The sequence below is a fragment of the Lycorma delicatula genome, chromosome 5, assembly GCF_047948215.1.
Source record: "Lycorma delicatula isolate Av1 chromosome 5, ASM4794821v1, whole genome shotgun sequence".
Classification (NCBI taxonomy): domain Eukaryota; kingdom Metazoa; phylum Arthropoda; class Insecta; order Hemiptera; family Fulgoridae; genus Lycorma; species Lycorma delicatula.
This window is the reverse complement of record NC_134459.1, coordinates 152311242-152330149: the sequence shown is the minus strand read 5'-3', so window position 1 is coordinate 152330149 and position 18908 is coordinate 152311242. Positions and strand designations below refer to the sequence as shown.

General features: G+C 30.8%; 1 protein-coding gene across 1 annotated transcript in view; it reads left to right on the top strand.

The window, feature by feature from the left end:
- The window catches only part of Sou (required for meiotic nuclear division 5 protein souji), an 84237-nt gene extending 65561 nt beyond the window's left edge, over positions 1–18676 (top strand). Inside the window, exons 8-9 of the mRNA XM_075367345.1 lie at positions 34–188; positions 11917–18676. Of these exons, the coding sequence (XP_075223460.1) occupies positions 34–188; positions 11917–11980 (219 nt within the window). The 3' untranslated portion in view covers positions 11981–18676. The remainder of the gene's footprint in view (positions 1–33; positions 189–11916) is intronic.
- The last annotated feature ends 232 nt before the right edge of the window (positions 18677–18908 follow it).

Sequence of the window (18908 nt, the reverse complement as noted above, 5' to 3'; positions counted from 1 at the left end):
GTGATATTATTATTATTTTTTTTTTTATTGCAGATTGAAATAGATCTTGGACAAGAAAATAGATATCACTCTGTGTTTGCCTGCCCTATTTTACGCCAACAGAGTTCAGATTTAAACCCACCAATGAGGCTTGTATGTGGCCATGTAATCTCACGAGATGCTCTAAACAAATTAGGAAGCACTAACAAGTAAGTTTTATTGAAAAGTTCTATAATTGTTTATTTTGTATGTCTAAATCTTAACTAAAATTCTATACAGAAGAATTGAGAGGAGAGTGGAAGAAGTGTTAGGAGAAGACCAATTTGGTTTCAGGAAAAGTATAGGGACAAGGGAAGCAATTTTAGGCCTCAAATTAATAGTAGAAGAAAGATTAAAGAAAAACAAACCAACATACTTGGTGTTTATAGACCTAGAAAAGGCATTAGATAACGTAGACTGGAATAAAATGTTCAGCATTTTAAAAAAATTAGGGTTCAAATACAGAGATAGAAGAACAATTGCTAACATGTACAGGAACCAAACAGCAACAGTAATAATTGAAGAACATAAGAAAGAAGCCGTAATAAGAAAGGGAGTCTGACAAGGATGTTCCCTATCCCCGTTACTTTTTAATCTTTACATGGAACTAGCAGTTAATGATGTTAAAGAACAATTTAGATTCGGAGTAACAGTACAAGGTGAAAAGATAAAGATGCTACGATTTGCTGATGATATAGTAATTCTAGCAGAGAGTAAAAAGGATTTAGAAGAAACGATGAATGGCATAGATGAAGTCCTACGCTAGAACTATCGCATGAAAATAAACAAATACAAAACAAAAGTAATGAAATGTATTAGAAATAACAAAGATGGACCAATGAATGTGAAAATAGGAGGAGAAAAGATTATGGAGGTAGAAGAATTTTGTTATTTGGGAAGTAGAATTACTAAAGATGGACGAAGCAGGAGCAACATAAAATGCTGAATAGCACAATCGAAACGAGCCGTCAGTCAGAAATATAAGTTGTTAACATCAAAAATTAATTTAAATGTCAGGAAAAAATTTTTGAAAGTGTATGTTTGGAGTGTCGCTTTATATGGAAGTGAAGCTTGGACAATCGGAGAATCTGAGAAGAAAAGATTAGAAGCTTTTGAAATGTGGTGCTATAGGAGAATTTTAAAAATCAGATGGGTGGATAAAGTGACAAATGAAGAGGTATTGCGGCAAATAGATGAAGAAAGAAGCATTTGGAAAAATATAGTTAAAAGAAGAGACAGACTTATAGGCCACATACTAAGGCATCCTGGAATAGTCGCTTTAATATTGGAAGGACAGGTAGAAGGAAAAAATTGTGTAGGCAGGCCACGTTTGGAATATGTAAAACAAATTGTTAGGGATGTAGGATGTAGGGGGTATACTGAAATGAAACGACTAGCACTAGATAGGGAATCTTGGAGAGCTGCATCAAACCAGTCAAATGACTGAACACAAAAAAAAAGTATGTCTAATGTTTATATTAAAATGTTACTTTCACTCTAGGTTTTATTTTATTAAAACCAAATCAGCCATTAATTATGTACTCATTTCGTAAGTTATTTTCATTTAATTCTTTTGCAGAACAGATAAATTTGTCATATTGACCTTTATATCTAAATCATTCATGTAAAGAGAACTACTGTGTTGCTATCACAATATATTGATAGAACTAATGTTTTGTCCCGTATTTGAATAAATCTTAAATTATAACAGATTTTTAAAAAAATGAAATTAAATATGTTTTTACTATTAGCCACTAATTTCAAATTTCATATGTTCATTTATTATACCATGTGCTATAAAATGAATATCAAAATTTTAAAGCCATGTAATAATTCTCAAGTTTCACATTTATTAATTAATTATACATGAAGTGAAAGAGCCACTCAAACAGTTAGTTTTGTGCAAGGTCATAAATTGTTTCTTGTACCTTCTGCTTGAAAGCGGTAGTAGCAAAGATGGCAACGCCCCAACAGAAAGCATTTTATGTTTTGCAGTTTGCAAAGTGTGAATCTATAATTGCTGTTCAGTGTGCTTTCTGTTTGAAGTTCCATTGTGATTCCCCAAGTGACAGTAAATTCATAGATGGTATAAACAATTTAAAACCACTGGTTGTATTTGTAATGGGAAGAGTTAAGGATGACTGTGCATTCAAAGACAATGTTGATTGTGTAAAAGAATCTTTTGTGCATAGTTCTAGGAAATCTGTTTGGAAGGCTAGCTGTGAATTAAGCAATTATATCGACATCTGTATGGAGGGTTTTAAGGAAACGCTTACAACTGCATCTATATTGTTTACAGCTGTTACAAGCCCTACAGCTTTTAGATTATGGTTTGTCTACTAGCTTCATATATGAAATGATGTACCATGATGATGAAGAATTTCTTTATCATGTCTTATTCAGTGATGAATCAACATTTCATGTTAATGGAAGAGTAAACATCATAATGTGTGTATCTGGGGATCAGAAAATCCTCACAAAATATTGCTGCATGAAAGACTCCCCAAAACTGAATGTTTTTTGTGCTGAATCCTGACATCAAGTTTATGGGTCATTCATTTTCACAGAAGTAAGTTTGTCTGGAATGAACTGTCTTGGTATACCTCAACTATAGCTCTTTCCTTAACTACAATACAAATCCAGAACTTTACTTGGCAAAAGATGATGAGCCTTCTCACTGGCATAGTACTATATGTGATTGATTGAATGAAATTCTCCCCAACTGCTGAATTGGCCACCAGCGACCAAATGACAGGGCTTGTTTGCTATGGTCTCCATGTTTGTCTGATCTGATATCGTGAAATTTTTTTTCTTTGGAGTTTATAAAGGATCAAATGTATAAGCCACCATTACCTATTGACCTACCCAACTTGAGATACAGGATTGAAGCAGCTGTCACATCAGTTACTCCAGACTTTCTGATTAAAGTATGGGATGAACTTTCCTGTTGGCTGGATGTGTACTGTGTGACGAATGGTGCTTACATTGAACACTTATAGGAAAAACTTTTCAGTTGCATTTCCATTTCATGTGTAATTTATCAGTGTCAGTAAAACTTAATAAATATTATACAACTTTAAAATCCGAGTGTTCATTTTGAAACACATGATATTATCATGGTTATGTTTGTTATATGTATTTTATAACTAATATGAAGTGTTATAAATAAAGAAACTGTATTCTAGAGTAAAAATAGAATAGTCTAAGCTTAAAAATCATTCACTAAGCATGAGTTAGTTATTAACTTTGTTGCATTTTGTTGATAAACTGATATCTCTATTACTGTTACTAACTATTGCGTTATTTATAACTTATTCTTCTCTATTTTATTACTTTATCTTAAAGTAATAAAATTACTTTAAGATAAATAGGGTTACAATTAAAAATTCTTGTATTTAACATAAGAATTTTAAAGTTCTCCCAAAAGAATGAAAAAAGTAGCTACACAAAGATCATTATGTTAATAGTGGGTTTAAATTACTTAATGATATGCCAAGAAAACTAAAGGATGAAGTTAGTATAGTAAAATTTAGAAGAGCCTGTAATAATTATGTGAGAATGAACATTGAATAATCGTGTAATATATAAACTGGGAATTGAATTAACTTTTGTTAATGTAATACAATTTATTAGCATTAAAGTTTATCATAAATTTTTTATGGTGAAGAATTATGAAATGTTTAAGATTTCTGATACTATACAGGCTGTCCCATGGAGAAACTTTCAGTACATGTTCTACTGACGAAAATAATGAAAAAAGTTCAGATAAATATAGGTTTGGAAATGCTTTGTTTTCAAGTTATGATTAGTGAAAGATTTCTTCTAATAAAAAGAAGTCAGACTGTAATTTTTGGGATCCAAATAAGAAGTAAGGTTGGTGGTTTGTAATGTAATTTGAGCTGGAGAAATATGATAAAACAGGGGTCCCAGAACTGTAACTCCAGTAGCTTTTATGACATTTGATGTAAACCACCAAAATTCATTGAAGAAAAACAAATTATTTTTAGGTTTTTAGTACTGTAACTTTGTTAAATGACTAAGAAATGCTAAAGATTTCATAACAACACTTGTAGAATATTTAATTCTGAGAAAATTTATATAAATACAGCCAATAAAAAGTCAGTAAAAACTTTTAAAAATTGTTTTTTTTATTGAAGCAAAATAGATGAAAATTAGACAGAAAATCATATTCTTTCTATAGCTAATAAACATTATTCATAATATAGCAAAACAAAAAAAAATATATATATATGAAATGGTTAATGGTAACAAAATAACAAACCTCAGTTACAGTAACTGTTCAAAATTCCCTCTTTCACAATGTACACGGAACTGCCAGGCTTGGAACGGTTACCATAAAGCCTTCACATCACAGTATGACGATGGTGAAGATGCCCTTGACAAACTTACCTCTTTTACGTATCTGATACTTGAGAATGATAATTGATATTTCCCACAAACATCGGGAAACCCTAGACAACCTTCTGTTCCTTGGTGGAATGATGATTGCAAAAATGCTATAGCAAACGACAGCAGGCACTGAGCAAATTTAATTGCATGACAATTGAACATCTAGATTTGTACTGTAAGGCTAGAGCACTATGTTGTCAGGTATTCTTAGACGCTAGGAGGATTATCATGGAGGAAGTACGTGGTTACCATCTCACGCACTACTCCCATGTCTGCTGTGTGGAAAAAGGTCTTTACAATCGGATCACCAAAACAATCCATTCTCGGACTCATTCATGAAGGAGAACTTCTTACATCTCCTTTTACTGTGGCATGTAACTTGGTAGACTCTTTCCATTCGGTGTCTCTTACCTCATACAGTAATGAATTTCAGATACAAATTACAGATGGAAGTACTACGGTTAAAAGTTGGTGAATTAAATGCTCCATTTTCATTCAACGAGTTGTCACACACACTTAAAAATTCATGTGACACCTCTACTGGACCCGACAACATTCGTCTCAGCATGCTCTCACAACTTCTTAATTCGGCGCACAACTACTATTGTGTATTTTTAATAGTCTATTCTCCTCACAAGTTTTCCCTTTGGTCTGGTCAGAAGCCATTGTTGTACCAATACTTAAACCTGGTAAAGACAAAGCAAACCCCTCAAGCTATCGCCCTATCTCTTTGACAAGCGTTTTATGTAAAGTGATGAAAAGAATAGTGAATTGCAGGCTCATATGGTAGTTAGAGAGACATGGTCTTATATGCCTGGAACAATGCGGTTTCCACCAAGGACATTCTTCCATTGACCATTTAGTATTACTGGAAGCAAGTATTCAAAATGCTTTCCTTTTCTGCCAGCGCCTTGTCGCTATATTCTTTGACATCAAGAAGGCATACAACACGGCCTGGTGATGTGGCATTTTAACACCCTTAAAGAATGGGGAGTCAAGAACTGTATGCTTGCATTTTTTGGGGGTTTCTTAAATGACCAAACTATCTGTGTCCGTGTTGGATATTCCTTATCAGGTAGCATCACCTTTCAGAATAAGTACCTCAAGGAAATGTATTAAGTACTACTACCTTGTTTGCTACAGCCATCAACAGTATTACTGAGTGTGTGCAACCTCCTGTTTTATGTTCGTTATTTGTTGATGATTTTGCCATATATATTACATCCTGTTCAACAGCTACAGCAGAGAGATTATTACAGAACACAATATCTCACCTTGAAGCTTGGTCCAAGGTTACCAGTTTCACATTTTCAACTCGGAAAACAAAATATGTACTTTTTTCTTGCTTACAGGTCCCTTTTATACACAAATCTTTCTGAATGAAGAGGAAATTGCTCTCTCATGAGATTTAAGTTTTTAGGTTTGTTTTTTGACAGCTGTCTTACGTGGGTCAATCACATCAAACAATTAAAAGCAAAATGTTGCAAACTGCTAGATATGCTTAAGTTCTTAGCAACACCAATTGGGGAGACGAAAGGTCATGTATGTTCCATTTTATTATTCCTTAGTTCGTTCCTGCTTAGATTATGGTTGTATCGCCTACTCTTCAGCATGTAATATCGCACTGAAGATGTTAGATACTGTACTTCATGTGTTTCTCCGTCTTGCTACAGCTGCTTTTAGATCAAGCCCTGTTACTAGCATACGTGTTGAGTGCAGTGAACCACTACTTTGGGATAGACGAGACCAACTTGTAGCATTTTACTTTGCCTGTCTTAAAGGGCAATCAAACCTGGCTTTTACCGCAGTTCTTGTGAATCCTAATTTATAAAAATATGAAGATTTGAGTATATATATATATATATATATGTATAGAGAGAGAGAGAGAGAGAGATTAAATGAGCACAATTGAAAGTTTGATAAAATATTAACAAAATGAATATTATAGAATTACACAAAATTTAACCTTTCTCTTTCTCCCCTTTTCTTTTCCCCTTTTCCACCCATTTTTCTTTTCCCATGATTCCCTCTTCCTTTTATATCCCCCAATTTCTCTTTCCCTTATTTCCCTTCCTCTTTTCCCCTTTCCCTTTTTCCTTCCCCTTTTAATTTTCTTTTCCAGTTATTTATTTTTCCCATTTCCTCCTTTTTTCTTTTTTCCATTTTTCCCTGCACGTAAATTGGTCTATAGCATAGTAGACTAAAGTATACTAGATTTTAGTCTATTGCGGACACACATATCTGAAACATTAAAATGGAATTGTAAAATATTTAGTATAGTGTGTGTTGCTTTTACGTCCAACAGATAGTGCTGTTTTTCAAAAAAAGCATATTTTTACCTGTCATAGGTGTGACATCTTAGGTATATAAATAGTAGGTATATAAAATGTGTGTATATCAGTTGTGAATGCAACTTTGTGTCAAAATTTCAAAGCAATCGGTGAAGAACTTTTAGGAGATTTAAGATTTTGAAGAAACGAACATTTACATTTTTATTTATATAGATAGCAGAATATGTATATTTTGTTTGGTCTACCTAATACTACAAGTGTATTTACTGCAGAACTGTATGCTATCAATAAGGTTTTGAATATCATTAACCCAAAATACCATCATGGTATTTATAGTGACTTGTGTAGTGCACTCCAAGTTTTAGAAGACTTTTACTCTAGACATCCTTTGACCACTGAAATCTATAATGCAATCATAGAGTTGAACCATAGCAACACAAGTGAGTTCTGCTGGATCCCTAGCCACGTAGAAATTGTGAGCAATTAACGTGCAGATTCTGCTATTAAAGACACATGTAGTCAACCTTCTTTCACCAATTGTGTTACTACATGCGATTTTATCAGTTGTGTAAAACATGCTCTTCAGACAACGTAGCAAGGTGACTGTGCTGCCATGGGATTCGTCCTTCAGAAAACTCTATCAAGAGGAAGTAGTCCTTTGTTGATAGCAGTTAGGCCATACCAACCCACCGGGTTGGTCTAGTGGTGAACGCGTCTTCCCAAATCAGCTGATTTTGAAGTCGAGAGTTCCAGCGTTCAAGTCCTAGTAAAGCCAGCTATTTTTACACGGATTTGAATACTAGATCGTGGATACCGGTGTTCTTTGGTGGTTGGGTTTTAATTAACCACACATCTCAGGAATGGTCGAACTGAGAATGTACAAGACTACACTTCATTTACACTCATACATATCATCCTCTGAAGTATTCTAAACGGTAGTTACCGGAGGCTAAACAGGAAAAAGAAATGTTAGGCCATACCAGAGTTACTGATGGACACCTAATGTCAAAAGTAAATGCATCAATATGCATACAATGCAACTGCTGCTTGACTGTGCACCACATCCTTGTAGATTGCGTATGTTATGTGGCATTGTATTGTAAATTTAAGTTATCCATGAACATTTGTCAAATCCTGGGCAATGTTAAAGACGTTTTGGATCGGCTGTTTTTATTTCTCGAATGTGTTAATATTTTACATACCTTTTAATAGTGTTAAAATTATGATTTTATGTTAAATTTTTTTTTCTATTAACCAAGAAGGAGCCTTTTTACACTCCTCTTGGAGTTTCTTTAGAGTTATTTTTTTTTTGTATTTATATTTTTATTTTAGTATAGATATATTTAGTATATATAGATTTATTTAGTATACATTTAGATGTAGTATATTTTTTTTCTGTGATAGTAGTTATAATTATTTTTTTAGTATTTAGCTGTGATAGTAGTGTATGTTTTTGTGTTCAATATTTTGATTTTAATATTTTAGTAATATAATCTCCCTAAGACTACTAAGGAAGAGGTCACCAGAAAATTAAAAAATAACATTCGAGTCGGAGCATGGAATGTTAGAAGTCAAAATTAGGTTGGCAGGTTAGAAAATTTAAAGAGGGAAATGGAGAGGATAAATGTAGATATAGTAGGAATTAGCGAGGTATGGTGGGAAGAGGAAAACGACTTTTGGTCAGGTGATTTTAGAATAATTAACTCAGCTTCAGATAATGATCAGGTAGGTGTAGGTTTCGTAATGAACAAGAAGATAGGGAAGAGAGTAAAGTATTTCAAAATGCATAGCAATAGAATCATTGTAATAAGGATAAAATTGAAACCTAAACCGACAACGATTGTTAACATTTATATGCCTACAAGTGCTCATTATGATGATGATGAGGTAGAGTGTGTATTTGAAGAAATTGACTAAGCAATTAAATACATAAAAGGAGATGAAAATTTAATAATAGTTGGAGATTGGAATGCAAGCATTGGAAAAGGCAAGGAAGGAAATATAGTGGGTGAATACAGGCTGGGCAAAAGGAATGAAAGAGGGGACCGACCGACTTGTAGAATTTTGCATGAAGTATAATTTAGTAATTGCCAACATCCAGTTCAAAAATCATAATAGAAGAATATACACATGGAAAAAGCCAGGTTATACTGCAAAGTATCAGATAGATTATATCATGGTTAAGCAAAGATTTCGAAATCAACTCGACTGCAAAAGTTACCCTGGAGGAGACATTGATAGCGACCATAATTTAGTGATAATGAAATGTAGATTGGGGTTTTAAAACCTGAAGAAAAGGTGTCAGGTGAATCAGTGGAATTTAGAGAAGATTGAGGAAGAGAAAGTAAAGAAGGTTTTTGAGGAGGACTCACAAGAGATCTGAGTAAAAAAGATAAGGTAGAAAATGTAGAAAAAGAATGGGAGAATGTTAAAAAGGAAATTCTTAAATCAGCAGAAGCGAACTTAGGCAGAACAAAGAGAACTGGTAGAAAACCGTGGATTTCAGACAATTAATTGCAGCTGATGGATAAACGTAGCAAATATATAAAAATGCAAATGATGAAGAAAGTAAAGGAACTATTGACAATTAAGAAATGCTATAAACAGGAAGTGCAAACTAGTGAAAGAAAAGTGGACTAAAAAAAAGTGTTCAGAAGTGGAAAGAGAAAAGAACATTGGTAAAATAGACATAAATTAAAATCTAATAATGTGTTAAACAAAGATGGTACATAAATTTATAATACGAAAGGCAAAGTCGATAGGTGGGTGGAATATATTTAAGAGTTATTTGGAGGAAGTGAATTAGAAAATGGTGTTATAGAGGAAGAAGAGAAAGTTGAAGAGGATGAACACGGAGAAGCATCTGAGATCTGAATCTAAGAGAGCATTAAAAGATTTGAATGGCAGAAAGGCTCCTGGAATAGACGGAATGCCTGTAGAATTACTGCATAGTGCAGGTGAGGAAGTGATTGATAGATTATACAAACTGGTGTGTAAAATTATTGAAAAGGGGAAGTTCCATCAGACTTCAAAAAGAGTGTTATAGTCATGATACCAAAGATAGCAGGAGCACATAAATGTGAAGAATACAAAACAATTAGCTTAACTAGCCACGCATCATGAATCTTAACTACAATTCTGTACAGAAGAATTGAAAGGAGAATGGAAGAAGTGTTAGGAGAAGACAAATTTGGTTTCAGGAAAAGTATAGGGACAAGAGAAGCAATTTTAGCCTTCAGATTAATAGTAGAAGGAATATTAAAGAAAAACTAACCAAAATACTTGGCATTTATAGACCTAGAAAAGGCATTCGATAATGTAGACTGGAATAAAATGTTCAGCATTTTAAAAAAAATTTAGGGTTCAAATACAGAGTTAGTTGAACAATTGCTAACATTTACATGAACCAAACAGCAACTGTAATAATTGAAGAACATAAGAAAGAAGGTGTAATAAGAAAGGGAGTCTGACAAGGTTGTTCCCTATCTCTGTTGCTTTTTAATCTACATAGAACTAGCAGTTAATGATGTTATGTTGTTAAAGAACAATTTAGATTCGGAGTAACAGTACAAGGTGAAAAAATAAAGATGCTACGATTTGCTGATGATATAGTAATTGTAGCTGAGAGTAAAAAGGATTTAGAATGAACAGTCTTCAGACTTAATGGATGAAGTCCTACACAAGAACTACCGCATGAAAATAAACAGGAACAAAACGAAAGTAATGAAATGTAGTAGAAATAACGAAGATGGACCACTGAATGTAAAAATAGGAAGAGAAAAGATTATGGAGGTAGAAGAATTTTGTTATTTGGGAAGTAGAATTAATAAAGATGGACGAAGCAGGAGCGATATAAAATTCTGAATAGCACAGACAAAACGAGCCTTCCGTCAGAAATATAATTTGTTTACATCAAAAATTAATTTAAACATCCGGAAAAGATTTTCGAAAGTATATATTTGGAGTATAGCTTTATATAGAAGTGAAACTTGGATGATGAGAGTACCTGAGAAGAAAAGATTAGAAGCTTTTGAAATGTGTTGCTATAAGAGAATGTTAAAAATCAGATTGGTGGATAAAGTGACAAATGAAGAGGTGTTGTGGAAAATAGATAAAGAAAGTAGCATTTGGAAAAATATAGTTAATAGAAGAGAGAGACTTATAGGCCCCACATTAAGGCATCTTGGAATAGTCGCTTTAATATTGGAGGAACAGGTAGAAAGAAAAAAATTGTGCAGGCAGGCAACGTTTGGAGTATGTAAAACAAATTCTTAGGGATGTAGGATGTAGAGGATATACCGAAATGAAACGACTAGTAAGGGATGTAGGATGTAGGGCGTATATCGAAATGAAACGACTAGCACTAGATAGGGAATCTTGGAGAGGTGCGTCAAACCAGTCAAATGATTGGACAAAAAAGAAGTAATATAATTTAATATTTTGTCTTAATATAATATATAAAGTTTAATTTTATTTCTAGTTAAAGTTATTTTCTTGTTTTAATTTTTAATGTTTAGATTTTATATTTTTGTTTCCTGGGCAATGGTAACATTAAAATGTTTTTCATTCTACCCCTCCCCCCCAAAAAAAAGCACCTGCCAGATGTAAAATATTTTTGGTGGCATTCCGTATCATCTCAGGATAGTTCTTTATAAATTCAGTAGCAATTTCGTATCTTAATGAGTAACTCTTCTTGGGTATTAACTTTTTGTTGATATACTATAGTCCTCATGTGGTTCCAAATGAAGTAATCTAGTGATTTTAGTCTGGTGATGTGGTGGCCAATTGATTGGTCCACCATGTCCAATCCAGTTTAAAAAATTAGGATTAAAGTTATTTCTAGCTACTAAAGAAAATATGGTGTTGCACCACTGTACTAAAAAATCATTTGCAATTTACTTTGTAAAGATACATCCTCCAAAAGAGCCAGCAAATTATTTTTTAAGAAATGAATGTATGCATCTCCTGTAAGGTTTAATCTTTAATCTTTAGGTCTCAAAAATTACAGTAGGGTATCTTTTTATTAGAAGAGCTGAAATCCAAGCGAAACCTTTCATTAGCTGTAACTCGAAAACATTTCACTTTGTTTGTAACTCAAGTAACATGAGTTACTTTGCTTATAACTTGAATTAATGTTTGTCTTTAAATTCACTTGAATCACTTAACTATTTATATTTTGCTAATTTTTTTTTTTAAGGTTAAAGTGCCCTTATTGTCCAGTGGAGCAGAATCCAGCAGATGCTCGTCTGATTTATTTCTAACTGTGTGAATTGTTAGAAGTAATTATATAAAACAAGGATAAAAATGATAAAATCTCCGGTCCTGGGTGCAATAAGTGAATTAGAGGTTTCATTTGTTCTAATTATATTATAACTATTATTGATTATAATGAATGTAATTTGTTAAAGAAAAGATATGATGAGTGTTGTGATTTGATGATAAACTATAGCATTTGTTATCTATTTATATTGCCTGTCAGCCTTTAAACATCAGATCAGTCTGTAGAATTTAGTTTCCTTTATGGTCGAGAGTTCATTGAATGATTCATTATGAAGGATTGAATTATTGAAATATATGGGGAGTGCACCCACTAATATATCACTGCAACAAAGGCCCATCTTATGTATTTCAGTGGTTCAATCCTTGATGGCTAATCTATTACGATTGTAAGTTGTCATTGTGCACTAGCAAAATGTTAAATAAAGGTATATTATTTATTACTAATTAGTGATAGAAGGTATTGGAATATATTTGTAATTATATGTATTTTTGGATTATATTTAGTATTAAAGTAATTTGTTCTGCATTTGACTGATTAGGAAAAATTTATTTTGTTGTTGATTGGTTTTATAATTTTTATTTTAGAAGAATACAGTTATTATTAATATTCATTTTTTGTCTTAGCAGTTTAGGTGTTTTAATGAATAACAATACAGTTATATTTTTTCAAAATCATTTGGAAAGGTAAATCATATTACATAAAATTTTTGTGGAGAAATTGTTTAGTGCTAGATTAAAACAAACTAAATTCTCAGTTTACTGCAAAAATGAAAAAATATTAACGGTGTTGTCATAATTCTTATTGAGTATTGATATAATTCTCAGGTGTCCTTTGTCATCTTTCACGTGTTGTTACTTTATTATTTGCATTCAGAAAAAATTGTTTTCAAATGTGGACCAAAATGTCGGTTTGTTTTAATTTAATATTTCATCATAACAGAATTAGTAATCTTTCTTTTTAATTATAAATTATCTGTTAAATGAAATAGTCTGTTCGGGTAATTGATATAGCAAATCAGTTGTATCCAGGAATACAATTTCTTCATTTATGTCTGCAACATTGATTATTTTCTTCTTGTTAATTCTTGGCATTAATATATATTTGTTATAACTCGGAATTGTTCTGTCATACTTTCCTTAATATTTATAATGCATTTGTTATGGCAATAAATTAAAATACTTTAATTATATTTTAGTAGTTTGATTTATCATAGATCTTTTATTTGTTCATGTGGACTTCATTGTTCAAACATTTAAGCTACAAGAAAAAACCTGTTACTTATTATGATGTACTAATCTGAATTCTAATTTTACAGCATAGATATTATAAAATGTTTATCCAAGTTTTTATATCCGCTGTCTTTCCATTCACAACCTTAAGTACCAACTTATTTATTAAAACTGTTCACTCATTCCATAAATAGTTTTAATTTTTTTAAAGTTTTAAATTCTAATAGTAACCAGTTCTATTTTGTTTGCTAACAAACATTCTTTATTTATTTGGATAGCAGCAGTAACTAACTGTCTCATTGTTAAAAAATAATTTAAATTTAGGCAAGAACAAACAAACTTTGGGAATTATTTTTTTAAAATTGTGAGTAATAAAAACAAGAAGAATTCCGTAGTATGTTTGTAGTTCGGAACGTACGACATTTAAATCCTGGCCAATTAATGGAATGATAATTGCATGAGACTTTCAATACTATTTTTTGGTTAAAAGAGTTGCTCCTTATAAAAAAAGGAAAAAGAAATTCTTTGTTTGTGGTAATCAGCATTTACAACATCAATTATCAACATTTATCAAAAATAAAAATTGTTCTATGAAATAGAAGTAAGTTGTGATTTTATAAGCCAAAATTATGTATAAGGATTCAAATTATATATGTAATATTATTTATTATTTTTTATTCTAAAAGCTTTCACAAAACTAAATAGAATATTTAATTCATACTCATATTTAATTTACTAAGCATTGTTTGGAATTAGTGAATTTAAATTTGTTATACTTTGTCTAATGGCTCTACAGCTATAAATTTGCATTTTTAATAATTTGTACTGCTTTTCTAAAATTTGATATTGAGCTTTTTTCTTTATTAAGTTTAGAAAATCAACCAGTGTTCTCCTGAATTTTACATTGCTGTGAAATTTAAATTGGCGTCTATTGAATTAATTTAAAGTACAGTCATTTTCTTTTAATTTGAATTTGTTAATTAGAATCTGTTTAATCTGTATGACAGTAGCTGGCATAAAACTACTGTCATACAGGATAGCCTCACCTAATGGGGTTAATTTGTATGAAGATGATAGAATTAAATGAAAGCAGAACCTCCATCCTTGCTTTTTTTTAATGAACATAGTAAATGGCGCATACAATTCATGTTTTTTTGATTAGTTAATAAGTAAATATCAGTTACCTAGAAATGTAAGATTACAGCCTGTTTGATCCTAGGAGTTAAATATTCTTAATCAGTAGGCTATATAAATTTTTTGTAAATATATTTGTAAGTATTTCATAAATCTTTTAAATACTGTTCCAAATTACTTAGAAAATACGACTATTATATTTCTAAAAAAAATTCAGTTAAAGTATCTTTCTCTCACCAAAAGATCAGAATTTTTTTTAAACGTAGACTATTAGAAGGGCTTTTATAATTAATTATCTAATATTTTAGAATAAACATACAAAATACATTGGTACCTGACTAATTCAAACTTAAAGGACTGGTAAAAAAATTTAATTCTCCAAAAATTTGAATTACACAAGTGTGTTAAAAACACAAAATAAAAAACACGCTTGAATTTCTTGATTTATCAATAAAACCTTTATTTTAAAAATCATTGATATGTATGTTAATATGTATTACAGTATTATTGAAATTGAAACAGTTTTAAGTGATAAAAATAAATTGAGAAAACAAACTACAGTAACATGAAATAATAACATAAAAATATTGTAAAGTTCAGTATATATTCAAAAACATTTACATTTAAAATTTCTCAAAAATGTTAGAGATCTGAACTCGTTTCCTTGATTTAAGTTTCTTAGTCATAATATATTTAATGACAGGAAAATAGAGTCGGTTGCATCATTTTGACTTTCAAGAAATTGCCTTAGTTCCTGCATATGATTCAATGCTTCTGCCACACTCTGGATTGATTTTTCTGGACCGCTGAAGGATTGTCATCCTCATCACCAGGTGTGTTGTCATCAGCTTGGTTGCTGTTATTGAGTACCTCAGCGATGATGTCCACGTCAGTAAGCTCATCACACACTGCAACATCTTCATCTACATTGATGAAGTCTTCATGGAAGATAGCAGAATCAGAAACAACAACCTCCCAGCCATTAACAGAAGGCCCAGCATCATTCACGGTTTCATTGATATTTATCCCCTAAGTTTCTTTTTTACAAAACTAGCTTTTTTAAAACAGTTCTTAATTGTTTTTTCTGTCACTTGATCCCATGCTTGTTTATACATTTGTGAGGCTTGAAGAATGTCAAATTTTATTTTAAGAGCATTAAAATCTCCCATGAGAATGTTCTCAACCAGTAAGCACCTGTAGAGGTGTTTCAGGTTTTTTATTCTCTGATTCATAGACTGAATAACTGATGTCATGTTCCCTGGGAAATAAGTCACCTTTATGTTGTCCATAAGTGGAATGCTACTATGTGCTGCGCAGATATCAGTGAAGAGAATAATTTTTTGATTTTGTTTGCTGAACGTTTTATCAATTTTCAAGAGCCACTTTTCGAAGAGATCACTTGTCACCCAAGCTTTTACACTGGATACATACTCTACTGGGCTTTATTTTACATTCTTTAAACAACAGGGATTAGCAGATTTCCCAATTATCAACAAAGGCAGTTTTTCCAACCCATCCAGTTTGGCTCCAACCAACAGTATAACTCTCTTTGCTAAACTTTCCTCCATGACATTTCTCATTATTAAATGCAAGGGTTTTTGTCAAGTGTGCACTTACAAAAACGTCCCATCTCATCTACATTAAAAATGCTTTTGCGCTTTCTGTCCTGAATCATCTCTTCCAAGTTTTTCTTCCACTGTTCTGCTTCATGCTGATCAACACCATTCTCACCATAAACAGATTTAAACAAAATTTTGTTTCACTCTTTGAAACCACCCAGCCACTCAGTTCTGGCTTTGAAATCATTTTTCCACAATTCAGAGGCAAATTGTTCAGCCTTGCTTTTTAAAAGAGGGCCACTCACTGGAATTTTCTTGTCCCGTGCTTGCTTCAACCATTTCAAAATACAGCTGTTCACATAATTGTTAGGGGGGATTCTGAAGTCCTTAGTGATTTCTGATTTCTTCTTTAGTCCCTTTTCCGCTTCCTTAATCATGGCTATTTTTTCAGCCAATGTTAAAGGTTTGTAAGTCTGTAGCTTGGAAGATGTCATTGTTGCACAGTACACTCAAAAAAAAAAATGATCAAAGAATAAACAAATTACGGTATATACTGTACTCTTTCATGTAACAAGGAAATCACTACACGCACTACAGTACAGGAGCTTTCACTAATGTGTCTAGACAAGATTGCGCAACAAATGCATGCTGTAGGTGGGAGTGGTAGGGGGAGAGGATACTGACTGACCTGGCAGGCAGCCTGGTGGGGTAAGGTGACAGGGTTGTAACAGCATTCCAGTGGTATTATAGACAGAAAAAATTTGGAGTAACCAAAACAAAATTCAAATTACTCACAATTGTTTAACATAGTTTATATATAAAATGCTAGAGAGGAAGCAAAAAATTCAAATTTAAGATAATTTCGAATTATAAGTTTGAATTAGTCAGGTTCCTCTGTTATAAATAGAAATTAAACAATGTAATAAAATATTATAAATAAACATTTAGTATTTTAGAATAAAACATTGGTTTTTTTTCTTTTGAAAAAAGAATGGTATAATTTTTATTAATATACAATATAAAAGTCTTGAAAAAAGATCATTCACTGTTAAACATTGCATCTGAAAAGCTTATTTAAAATTAATTTTTTATTATTATTATTGTAAGTATCGTTGAGGTACATGTGGTATTAGTAATATTAAGAGATACTAATTGTATACTAACAAGATGTAATGTAACATTGAAAAAAATACTCAGTATTTAATATTGATAAATATATATAAATGTTACTTTAAAAGTAAGAAGCTTTCCTGAATCTGGTTGATCAATTCTAGATAAAAAAAAAGGGAAAAATGAATACTGCACTGCGTATAATGTAACGGAAAACAAAATTCTACGTATATTAAGTATGCATGTATATAAATAATGTAAAAACAACATGAACAAAAAATATGTGAGATAATTAAGTCAGCTGGATTGAATTATGCCAAAGAGAATTTATCATCAGTTAAATATTTTTGAAAACAAAAACATTTAAGTATATTTATTTATATTATAGAATATTATTTCTGGATTAAAAAAATATTATTCAAATTTAAAGAATTTACTATGATATAAACTTATCTTAGTATATGGCAATCTTCTAAGATACAATTTCTCTTGCACTACTGTTTAAGGCATGCCAACATGTGTGGAAAAAATTAATCATGTGCTAGTTCTATGGTTAAATAATTATTTTTGTGTATTTTCATCATTTTAAACAATGCAGTTTGCATTGAAATATAAAAGAACATTTTAGCAAAAATATTTTATATTTAGAATTGTAAAAAATAATTCCAGTATCTAACTTAAGAATTAAAAAATATTGACTGGAAATTAATAAGATAAATAGTTTTTTAAAATATACTTTATAAGTTTACTTTTTGAAATAATTTTGATTTTATATTCTCTCAGTTATCATTTTTATATTTAAATATGTATATTCTTATTTTGCATGTTATTTTTTCTGTAATAGTAGATGTTTGCCAAAACTGAACACATCAGATGAAAAAAATTTTAATTCTTATATTTAAAATATATACTTCATGTTTTATCTTTTTCTAAATATAGTTTTAAAATAACTTAATACTTTCAGAACTAATAAGTAGTAAACAAATATACCTATTTTTATTACTAATATAACAACTGCCAGCTGATAACATTTTAACTTTTTTGAAAAAAGTGAACTAAACCTACAGAAGTTAACTTTTCTATTTGAATTATATGAATCATTTATTTGTAAACCCAGATAAATTAGAAAAACAAAATTTTCAGGAAATGAAAAAAATCTTATTTTTGTATTTTTGAGTACTAATAGTTTTTAATCTCTATTAATGTATAGGTATTTAATATTTGAAAATAATGTGTGAAATTTGTCAAAATACCATGATCATTTAAAAAAAGTATTTATTGTTATGTTTTTTAATATCCAGTTTTGAAAATTAAAATAGATATTGCTAGTTTTTAAACTAAAGACACATATTTAACAAAAATATGTGTTTATTAACCATGTGTTAATATAAAAATACATAATACAAGTATAAAAACATGATTACAAAATGTATAAAAAAAATGAAATGCACAGAATTAAACATGCATCAAGATAAGTAAAAAGAAATTAACAAATAAAAAACACAGGCTACAATCATAAAAATGTTCAAAGTATACGTAATTATTTTACTTTTTTGTAAACATACAAAAACAATGATAAAAATACACAATACAAGATAAGTAAAAAGAAATTAACTAATAAAAACAGGATGTAGTCATAAAATATTCAAGGTGTACATAATTATTTTACCTTTTCTACCTAAAAACCAAGATAAACCATAAAATTATTACTTTGAAATACATTATCATACTGCTCATCATTTAAAGGATTGTTAGATTCACATAATTTGTTCTATATCTCAACAATATTTCTACAATACAGCAGAGTTTCAACATTCATAACCAAATTGTTTTGCTAATAATGCAGTAATGTCACTACATTTTTTTTTTATTTTTA